The sequence below is a fragment of the Leptopilina heterotoma genome, unplaced genomic scaffold (genome assembly GCF_015476425.1).
Source record: "Leptopilina heterotoma isolate Lh14 unplaced genomic scaffold, ASM1547642v1 Lhet_61, whole genome shotgun sequence".
Classification (NCBI taxonomy): domain Eukaryota; kingdom Metazoa; phylum Arthropoda; class Insecta; order Hymenoptera; family Figitidae; genus Leptopilina; species Leptopilina heterotoma.
Window position 1 is genome coordinate 637,780 of NW_025111142.1, and position 11,399 is coordinate 649,178.

At 26.4% G+C, this 11,399-nt stretch overlaps 1 protein-coding gene and 1 long non-coding RNA gene across 6 annotated transcripts; one reads left to right on the forward strand and one right to left on the reverse strand.

Annotated features, from left to right (window-relative positions):
• Nucleotides 1-1,830: 1,830 nt before the first annotated feature.
• LOC122509610 (odorant receptor 94b-like) lies at nucleotides 1,831-6,684 on the reverse strand. Of its 5 annotated transcripts, none has more exons than XM_043623797.1 (9): nucleotides 6,655-6,684; nucleotides 5,601-5,765; nucleotides 5,325-5,444; nucleotides 5,073-5,190; nucleotides 4,685-4,952; nucleotides 3,690-3,963; nucleotides 3,472-3,608; nucleotides 2,080-2,212; nucleotides 1,831-1,999 (listed from the first exon to the last, which is right to left on the reverse strand). In XM_043623797.1, exons 2-9 carry the CDS (start codon nucleotides 5,739-5,741, stop codon nucleotides 1,946-1,948), a joined length of 1,245 nt encoding a protein of 414 aa, XP_043479732.1. In that variant the 5' UTR covers nucleotides 5,742-5,765; nucleotides 6,655-6,684; the 3' UTR covers nucleotides 1,831-1,945. The 5 variants fall into 5 exon arrangements, with proteins under 5 accessions (XP_043479732.1, XP_043479731.1, XP_043479733.1 ...); XM_043623796.1 differs by lacking the exon at nucleotides 6,655-6,684 and adding an exon at nucleotides 5,917-6,224; XM_043623798.1 differs by lacking the exon at nucleotides 6,655-6,684 and having other exon boundaries at nucleotides 3,690-3,780; nucleotides 3,853-3,963; nucleotides 5,601-5,880.
• A 3,432-nt stretch (nucleotides 6,685-10,116) lies between these two features.
• Nucleotides 10,117-11,399, forward strand: LOC122509591. The gene is made up of 3 exons (XR_006302373.1): nucleotides 10,117-10,382; nucleotides 10,542-10,661; nucleotides 10,839-11,399. It is a non-coding gene; the product is annotated as an uncharacterized LOC122509591 (long non-coding RNA).

The following is an 11,399-nucleotide window of genomic DNA, read 5'->3' on the forward strand; positions in this document are numbered from 1 at the left end:
ATGACGTGAAATTGGTAAACAATCATTTTTGAACGAGTTTTTCTCTGCACACAAGCACTTTTTGCAAAATCTGAATCCGAACCATTGACACAAATCTTCTTAATTACCTAAATCCAAAATATTTTTTTAATCCTTGAAGAAACGCGGTTGCAAAATGGGAAAGGCCGGAGTAATGTAATGCGAATCATTTTAACAGCTGAGCCTTTACGCTCCCTGCATGCTTCTGCCCTCTAATGGCAAATGGTTGTAACAAACGTCTTGCCGCCTGTCATTACATTACTTTTGTTGCTTTTGCATTTACCATTTTGCAACCGCGTTTCTGCATGGATTAAAAAAATATTTTGGATTTAGGTAATTAAGAAGATTTGTGTCGCATTGGTTCGGATTCAGATTTTGCAAAAAGTGCTTGTGTGCAGAGAAAAACTCGTTTGAAAATGATTGTTTACCAATTTCACGTCATTTAAACCAGGCAGTACCGTTTTTGTAGTAAATTTTAATTTTGTGACAGGATTCATCATAGCCAAAAGTAAGTAAATTTACTTTATATTACGAAAATTTGATAACAAGACCAAAAAGAAGTTCTAGAAGGTGCTGAAGATGCTGAAGATTTCTTATATGGACCTGAAATAGACGATTCAATGTAAGTTAAAAAAAAAATGTTTACTATGAGTAAAGTGGTTTTAAAACCCTTTTTATGGACGCGTTTTTCTCAAAACTGTTTTTAAAGTCGGTGAGCAAAATTTCTCGAAAACGACTGAACCGATCAGTCTCAGATTTTAACACAAGCTTTTTAAGTTTCGAAACGATATGGTTACATTTTTCGTTGGGTTGACACAACTTTTAATATAATTCTTCGAAAGAATTAAATTATATTTTTTTATAATTATATTATATTTTTATAGAAAACTATATTATTTTAAGGATATTTTAATAAAAATCTTTGCAAGATTTCAATTATTTTCATAAATAATAAAATTTTTCAAAGGATTTTAATTATTTTCAAAATTTTTAATAAAATTTTTCCGAAAAATTCAATTATCTTTTAAAAGTAAAATTTTTTTGAAGATTTCAATTATTTTCAAAAACTTTAATAAAATTTTTCCTAAAAAATCAAGTATCTTCATAAAAAAAAATTCTTTTGAAAATTTCAATTATTTTTGAAAATTTTAATAAAATTCTTTTTTAAGAATTAAATTATCTTTATAAAAAATCAAATTCTTTGGAAGATTTGAATTATTTTCATTAATAAAATTCTTCGCGAAGGATTTAAATTATTTCTAAAAATTTGAAACAAAATCTTGTCAAGAATGCCTTTCGAAAGAAAAATTCATCACAAAAATTAAATTATTTTTTTTATAAATAATAAACTTCTTCGGAGGATTTCAATTATTTTCAAAACAATTTTAATAAACTTCAAAAATCAAATATCTCATTATAATTATTAACAGACACGATTATTTTAAATGTTTAAAAAATTCTTTGTTTAATTCAATTATTTTTAAAAAATTTCAATTAAAATTATTCAAGAAACTACATTATTTTCAAGAAATTCAAAGAAATTCTTCACAAAAATTTGAGAATAATCATTCTCAAATTTTTTGATAAAATTCTTTGCAAGAATTCAATGATTTTTAATAAATTAATTTTAAATTTGAAAATATTTGAAAAGAAAACTTAGTTTAAAAGTTAGGAAACAAAAAAGCAAACAACAACTAACTTCAAACTGCGAAGTGATTACCGTAATACAACGATTATTAATATAGATGGATTTCTCTTTTATTATCGATGATTAAATACATTTTTTCATTTTAAGTAACTATCACTACAAAAATAGGTAACTTTGTAATAACTGACAGTAAACGAAAGATAAACGTTGTAAACTGAGATGCAGTTGTCTGCATCATTCGTGGAAATTTCACCAAGAAAAAGAGTAATACAAGTGCAATTATTCACGTAGTGACAACAAGACCATAAAATATGATACGGACGTTCTTACCACCTATAAGAAAAGAAAAAAATAATTTAAGAATTTGTCTATACATTTTAAGAAATAAAAAAAGAAATTGTTACGATACCAACATTACTAAAGCTATTCATTGAAAAAGTGTACAATTTTCCTGCTGTAAAAGTGACGGGTTTCATACACATCAGCATTAAGATTCCCAGCAATTTATTTGACTGCGGAGATAAATTATACCAGTAGCATTCATATCTAAAATTTTCAAATTATTTACTTCATTACAATTGTTCAATTTTCAATTATAAGCTACTTTTTTTTACTAGTGACCATTTTTAATTGAACTGGGAATCCCTGTTGAATGACACGCGAAGACCAAGAAGTTGATTAGGACCAGAAAGTATTACACAAATTTTTGACAACAATAATTATGAAGTATTATATAAAAACAAAAAAATTAGATTTCAATACAACCAGTTAATGCCATATTACAATTTTTCAGATGATGAAAATGATGATCAGCACACGGAGAAAACTGGAGTATTCAACTAACTATCTGGAGGGACAAACAGACTATATTTGAGGTTAAATTTTTCGTAATAATCTTGGAGGGATAAATAGACACTCCGATGATTAATTTGACTAACTCGGAGGGGAAAAGTTACCTATCCAGAGAATCAGAGTTAACACACAAAACCTAACCCTCTAAGTTTGACTATCCAGTTTTCTCAGTTTATAATTCTACTGATTAATTCTGAAGATTAGTCTAACATATGAAAATATCAATATAACAGAATTGAAAGGAAATCTTTAAGAAGACATAGGACCTGTACACCAGTATCACGAAAAATATCGATTAATAATTGGAATAAACGTCACTTATATAAACAATAGATTTATGATTGAAAAAAAATTCAAATAAGTGAAGCTGCATGTTCCATTTATTGTAGCTCTGAGAACGAAATTCAATTAATAAGGGGACGATTTGACAGATTGAAGAACAAACATGATTTATTAAATAAATTGTTAGGAGAACGTCGAATAAAAAGAGGTTTAGCCAATATAGCAATAGGAGATATAGCAAAGCCTTTATATTTGGAATTATGAATGATGCAGACTTAGTAGCTATTAAAAATCAAATTTGATGAAGTTCTTGATGATCAAAATCAATTAGCAAACATATTGACTAATCATACGAAAATTATAAAACTGATTCTCGATTCATCATCATTAGATCACGAACTACTTCAAACACAAACTAATCAAGAACTAAAATTAATTATGAATCTATACGAACGACAATAAACGAAACTATAACAAAAAATGTTATCAATTGAAAACTTGTAATAGTAACACTTCTGATCCAACTTTAATAAATAAGACCATAACTAAGCCAAGAACACATTTTTTTATTCGATATTCTATAGTGAATTTTTTAGTAACTTAATAAAATGGGCTTGTTCAATTAAACTTCAAGTCAAATATATTTTCAAAGAAAATATTGTTACACTTACATGTTCTCAAAAAGTAGAGTACTTTGATCGATTAGACATTGACATGGCAGTGTTAAACAAAATAGTCGAAAAATTAGAATAAAATTATATGACAGTATTTTAGTAGTTTCAGTCGTATTACCAAGATTCATGATTATCTGTTAAATTATTGAAAACTTAAAAAAGAATTTATTTTAAAACTTTATTATATTTAAACATATTTAACTTTTCTAGTTTACCTGAACTCCTGTGAAGCTTATCACTATCATATTGAATCCCAAACCAATAAAGTAAATGAATGAAAAGACATCACTGATATCATTTACTAACCTTAAAAAGATTATTGAAAAAATTATGATCTTGAAAAATTTACATTTGACGTTATTTGATTTTAATACAAACATTATAACTGATTGATGTTTTTGAACAAAAAATCGAATTTCCTTTTTTACATTTTTCTCAAAAGAATTAGACTGGTTGTAATCAAATTTTACCATGTTTTTTATTTTTAATCTGTAAATATAATATAAATATTTAAAATTATAAAAAAAATTATAATAAGGGTCAATACATTTTATTTCATCTAAAGTTGTAGTCGACTAATTTTAAAAAATTATAATATTCTGCAGGAAGGATTTAGATGTAACTAAAGTCACAAAATAAAAAGAGTTTTCCAAAATAATTTTATATCTTTTGTAAAATATGAATTTAAAATGTTAGAGATGCTGAATACTGTCAGTTTTTTTCAAGTATAAACTTTAATGATAAACTTTGGGATAATATTTAATTTATTATTTTATATTTTTAAATGCTTATATCAATTTATAATAATAAATTTAGACATTCTTAACAAATGCCAATAATTTTTGTTATGTTTTTGTACTAAATTGTACTCTTTCTAAATTATATTCTACTTGAAAAAAACTGACAGTTTTTAGCATCTCTAACATTTTAAATTCATATTTTGCAAAAGATATAAAATTATTTTGAAAAAATCTTTTTATTTTGTGACTTTAGTAACATCTAAATCCTTCCTGCAGAATATTATAATTTTTTAAAATTAATCGGCGACCACTTTAGATGAAATAAAATGGATAATTGACCCATAAATTATAATACATATAATAAAATTAATTTTAATAATATAATAATTTTAATAGATATTTAATTGAATCAAATAATTTATATTTAACCCGTATTTATTAAATTAATTTAGATCATCTTATTTACGTACCCTAATATTTCAAATTGACCACAAGCATGAAAGATAAAAACTTCGAAGATTCCATCAATAGTTAATATAACTGTAGTTAGTAACGTAGTCATGAGCATTTGATGTATCCATATTGCTAAATAATTATTAAAAACGTTAGGATTAACAAAATATTCTGCAATTAATATAAAAGTTCTTGGTCGTGATTCATTTAACGGTCTTATTAAATCCAAAAAACATGGAACAAGTGTGAAGAAAATATATTCTGTAGAGAATGTATAAAATAGAACTGAAACATACATAATTATTTCAGTATTGTCCTACCCTAAGCAGACTGTTGGATGACAATTAAAAATGCAATTGTTGCTCTTTGATTTACAATAAAATCTAAATATTTATCACTACTTACTAACTGCAACTTTGTTTATATTTTTTGTAAGAAGTCCATATTCCTCTAAAATTTCGAATTCTAACTCCGATTCATAATGCAGATAATTCTCCTTCATTTTTGAGAAAATTAGTTCTAACTAAAAAAAAGTATAGTGGAATATTTTTATAAATCAATTAATATATATGGTATTGGATAAAAACAGAAAAAAATAGTAATTCATTTTTCCATTATTCAGTAATTTTTCAAATATGGTTAAATAAAGTTTCTTACCTTATTTCTTTTGACACAAGCGGTTGTTAAGTAACAAATAACAAAAATATTCACAATGAAAGGTGGCATCCAAATAATCAAAAGGTCCAGGCTTTCATAAACATTTCTTATAGCCAGCAACTATATTGAAATGAAAATTTATCACAAAAAAACAATTTTCTGTCTATTCAAGAAGCATAATCAACGAATGTTAAAAATACTTAATATTAAAAGATGTTTTTCCATTTCTGAAAAATCATATTTTCTTCTTTATAGTTTAAATGCGTAAAATTTTACTTGCGCTATCAGAAGACTCATAAGGAGAAGCCAAGCAAAAGTGGTCATTGAATATTTCATAAATTTCGATTGACTGGGCCATAACCCTAGAATACTTGCGAAATATTTAATTATTTTGAAATGAGAATTGTATGCTTCCATTTCGACGTAGAAAATCAACTTTTTCTGAAAGAAATATATATTAGGCATTATATCTAATGAGTTATGTCTTAATTTTTAAATACACAGCCCTACATAAAAAAGAACATTTTTGTCCTGCCACGATAGTCACAAGGATTTTAAATAATTCGACACATTTTTTATTAATTATACCTACGCAGCATCTGGATTTACAGCATCAATGACAACATTTTTCCAAAGTTTCCAATATTGTGGAAATGTCGCCAATACTGCAAATTTTGACGTTGTATAGGTATTGTTTTTTTATTATAGATTTAATACAATTTTTTATTTTAAATAACTATATACAATATTTTAAAAATAGGTTACTTCGTATCTGCCAAGAAAATGGAAAGTAGAAAAATAGTAACAAGATACTTTTCCTTGCAGTGAGATTTTCACAAAAAATATACACATCTATATAAAGTGTTTTTTTTCATAAATTCTATAGAGTGTTAGAACCAAATGAAGAAATAAAAAAATTACATAAATTATGGTAATTATTAAGAAAAATCGTCAGTTATATTATTTTTATAGAAGAATATTTTTAGGGTACATCTACTCACGCACTGACAACAAGACTTTAAAATATGACACGGATGTTCTTATCACCTTAAAAAGCAAAAAGATTAATTAACGAATATCATCATAAAAATAAAAATGAAATTTATAGTTGATACGAACAGCACTAAAGCTATACTCATTGAAAAAGAGTAAAGTTTTCCTATTGTAAAAGTGACGGGTTTTATACACATCATCATTAAGATTCTTAATATTCCTTTTGACTCGGAAGATAAAGTATACCAGTAGCTTTCATATCTATAATTTCAAAATTTAAACGCAAATACCGATATTCTAAATTTTTTTTGGTTTAATATCTTTTTTTGGTACTCACATATATATTGAGAAAGTAGAGTACTCTGGTCAATTAGACACTGACTAGTCAATGCTAAACAAAAGAGACGAACAATTTGCCCCGATCTATAATTATATCATAAGTTTTACAGTTTCACTCTGATTATGCAAATTACTATAAAATTACATGTACGTTATACGTACATGTAATTCAAAAACATTTACCTGAACTCCTGTGAAGCTTATCATTAGCATATTCAATCCCAAACCAAAAAAGTAAGGCATTGAAAAGCATTCACTAACTTCATTTACAAACCTTAAAAGAATTCAGTTAATTAAAAAAGTTATCTTTTATTTATTTTATTGTAAAAAAATAGGATTAATACAAACATTATAACTGATTCATGTTTTTAGACAAATAATTTAATTTCATTTTTAAAATTGTCCCCATCAGAACTAGACATATTATAATCAAGTTTTACAATATTTTTTATTTTTAATCTGCAAAGAAATTTATTTTTTGATTAGTAATCCAATTTTATATTTTTAGATAAAAAGAATTCTTTATAGTTACCCTAAAATTTCAAATTGACCACAAGCATGGTAGATAAAGACTATAAAGATTCCATCAATTGTTACAATAACTGTAGCTAATATAAGTGATACGAGCACTTGATGTATTGTTATTGCTATATAATTATAATCATTGGTAGAATCAACATAATATTCAGCAAGCATAATAAGTGATCTTGGTCGAGATTTATTTAACGGTCTTACTATATCCAGAAAAAATGGAATAAGGGTCAAGGAAACGTATTCTATTCCAACGACATAAAATATGACTGAAACACCTTATTATCAATTGAATTTTCAAAAATAGATACAATCTTTTTTTTTATTTAAATAAAAAGTAAAATTAATTAAAGGTAGGCATAATTTTCGCATTACTTACTAACTTCAATGGTGTATGAATTTTTTGCCATAAGTCCATATTCTTGCAAAATTTCATATTCTAAATCAGATTCATATTGCATATAATTTTCCTGTATTTTTGAGAAAATCATTTCTATCTAAAAATAATAATCGAAATGATATAATGTTAACAATTTTCTAAATTTTATTTTTAGTGCAAAAATACGATTATACATTGTTTCTGTAATATTTTAGTCTTTAAATAGTTAAAGAAATTATCTCACTTGATTTCTATTGATTGTAACGGCTGTTAAACAACAAATGGCAACAAGATTAATGAGACATGGTGTAAGTAAAGTAATAAGAAAGTCCAGATCACCCCAATTATTCTTTAAAGCCAGCAACTATTGAATTTAATATAATTTTAAAATAATACGTTCATACAATTTTTTTTTCTATTTCCGAATAATATTTTTTGTTTAGGCAATGTAATAAAGAAAGATTTACTTCTTGTAGAAGAGACCTCAGAACACTAAACCAGATATTAATGAAGGTAAGTTGTCGTTTTATAATTTTCGATTGAGAAGGCCAAAGTCCCATAGTACGTGTTAAGTATTCAATTATTTTAACATGAGAATTAAATGCATCCATTCCGATGTCTGATATGATGTTAAAAGTTCAACTTTTTAGACGCAGCTTTCTATAAATTGTTTGAAAATTAGTTATTATTTAAGGAAAAGGATTGTCTTGACCTGACGAAGAAAATCACTTTTTCATTTTACTTAGTGGAGTTTATAGATATAGTGATAGTTAAAAATTAACAGTTCGTTTAATGAAATAGGTCTGCTGTTCATAAAAGGTTTTGGAAATAAATGTATTTTAGATGCACATAACTATAAATTTGATGCTCCACGTCTTTTAAATAAAATAAAAGAACTTTCTATTTTACCTCAATTTAGTGCAGTTGTTTTTGGATTATGTGAAACTCTTCCTTTATTTAGAAAAAATTTTCGGATAGAAAATCTAAAGGACAATTGAAATTCTGATGATGAACTAATACAAAATGTGGAAACTTTGGATTTCTTAGCGGAAAGTAAGCAGGTACTTAAAAATGGGTGTGAAGGAAAAGCTCAACTGATAAAGAGTAAAAATATATTAAATAAAGTTATAAAGCATTTTAAAATTAGTGTATGAGTACTTATAATATCAAGAGAAGTATATTAAACTATATGAATAAGTAGATCAAGTTTTATTTTTAATTCACGTCATTTCAAACAGTCAGTGCCGTATGCATCTGTTATTTGGGTACCTTATTTTGCTTATTTACTTATAAGATTGGAGCGTGTTCAAAATCGTTTTCTTCGTTTTGCGGCGAGACAGTTAAATATACCGTTCAATTTTCTAGATCATAATTATGATGATTTGCGTGATCGTCTAAAAATGCCTAATATCATAACTCGATTTTTATATGCAGATTTGATTTTTATGTTTAAATTATTGAATGGTTTTGTAAATTGTCCAACGCTTTTGTCAAGGATAAATCTAAGTGTGCCTTCTAGACCATCAATAGATACCGCTTATTATTTAAAATTGAACATCACAAAACAAACTATGTAAACAATTCAATGATAATAAGGTTGAGTAGGGAAGCAAACACTGTAAGCGATTCAGTTGAGTTCTTTGACACTTCTTTGAATAGATTTGTAAATGCATTGCGACAATTGTTGTACCATTATCATCAATACTATGGTCTAGCCAAGCGTTTTTTTATAACTTACCTTAATATACTTATTTTTTTCTTTTTGCTGTATGATTACAGTTATGTACTTTTGTACGAAAGGGTTTATTTGAAACCCGTTAATGTTCAAATAAATAAATAAAAAATATGAAAGTTCAAGGAACAAAATAATTTTTGTGTACTTTTATACCCCAGTTGTACTGTCTAGGATAACTTTAATTAATAAAAGGGTATTTGGATTGAGAAAGCCAGAGTCCCATAGTACGTGTTAAGTATTCAACAATTTTTATATGAGAATTATATGCTTCCATGTCAAAGTCTGATATGAATATAACACAAAAACTTTTCAGACTGCTACTATAAATTATTCGATAATTACAGTTATACCTTTAAGAATATTATTCTCAGTATAAAGTCAATCGTTTTTAAGAAGCTAGCAATTTCTAGAAGTAATTCATGTAATATTAATTCAAGTCTACTTTGTACTTTGTACGTTTCTAGGAAATTTTTAATTGAAAAAAAAATTAATTCTAGTCTACTTTGTTCTTTGTACGTTTCTAGGAACTTCTTAAATGAATACACTACATAGTATAATTAGAGACCTTTAATATTTAATATACCCATTAAAGGAGAAAATCAATGCGTCCTATACATACTTATTCTTTCTTCAACCCTTTCAGGAAGAGGATCTTCTTGACTTGAAGAAGAAAATCAATTTTCTCATGGAATACAAAATCAGTCTTACCTTTGTCTTTTAAATGTAAAGATGCATGGTCTAATCTGATATGTCTCAATTTTTAAATACACAAAAAACAAATTTTGCTTAAATAAATTTCAAAATTTCTTGTCACGATGTTAATATTTTTGTCTAAATTTGATTCCTCGATTTTTTCTGCTGGCGGAATGAGTATAGAAAAATTAAAAAAAAAATAATTATATAGTTCATAATCAGTCGCTGGAATGAGCAGCTGACTTTGAGAACTAGTTTTCTTTGGAAGACATTGTTCGGGTCATATATACGTTTTGTTTCGAAACAAAGAGAAGAAAATTTTGAATAGTGATATATGTTGTTTGTATATGAATTTTAATTTTGTGACATGAATTCATCATAGCCGAAAGTAAGTAAATTTATTTTATATTACTAAAATCCTTAGGGTTTATAATGAGATGTGCTGCGGTATTTCGTGGTAAATGTCCGGGAATAATTTTTTTTATCTCGTTAAATCTTTTTCTTCATCTTTAATTATATTTTGTTACCCAGTTATGGTTATTTTTAGAACTGTGAGAATGTACTTCAATCAAGATAAACATGAGTGAAAATGCGTGATGATAAACTTAGATGATAAACTGAGAGGAACTTTTATGTGTACCGTCATCGGGTATGCTGTGTTCTGTTGGTAATAAACTGCAATACTATAATTCATATCAACCCATTTAAAAAATAAATTCATGAATCTAGGGGTTAATTCACCTGAAATCTCTATTAATAATGTTTATACTTTGTTTAATTACTTTCGTACTAATTCTGATAAAATAAATTCACAGAAACATTTTCTGAAATTATCATTATTCAGGTAAGAGATCCGTCGATATGACCTTAGGAGTGCTAAGGAGTTTTCCAACATACCAGAATCGATTGGAGAATATAAGAATAAACTGGCAGCCTTTACCATACGATTGCACAGGGACTTCAAAAAATCTCGGGCTGGTAATGTCGTTCACTTTTTATCTGTTATACAAGAAATAAAATAAAATCTTCTGTAATTTGTAATCATAACACCAGACTAGAGATGTCACTTCAATCAGGAACTTGGAAACAACGAAAAGAATGTTCTGAGGCAGATAAATATTTCCCCTATTATTTATCAATGAAATAATTTTTATCTCTGATTATATTAACAAATTATCTAACAATGTAATTTTATATAATAATCAGTAATGCATTACTGATTAGACTTAACCTGTATTTTCGGTTGTTACAGTATCAGTCACCCCCGTTTTCTAACTTGACCCCCTCTACTAAATTGATTACATCTCGACTCTCTACCCTCCGTGCTCTTTTAATTGAATTACAAAGTCAGAATCATCTAATGTTATGTGAACTTTGCGGCGCGGTCCTTTTTTTCTATTTCTCT

Bases quoted from the DNA above. Each gene is read 5' to 3' on its own strand.
- LOC122509610 (XM_043623795.1), bottom strand. From the start codon at position 5,789: ATGCCTAATATATATTTCTTTCAGAAAAAGTTGATTTTCTACGTCGAA. The intron at 5,191-5,324 runs GTAAGAAACTTT...ACTTTTTTTTAG, and splicing joins CTTGTGTCAAAAGAAATAAG to TTAGAACTAATTTTCTCAAA. The intron at 3,609-3,689 runs GTAAACTAGAAA...ATAATTTAACAG, and splicing joins TAAGCTTCACAGGAGTTCAG to ATAATCATGAATCTTGGTAA.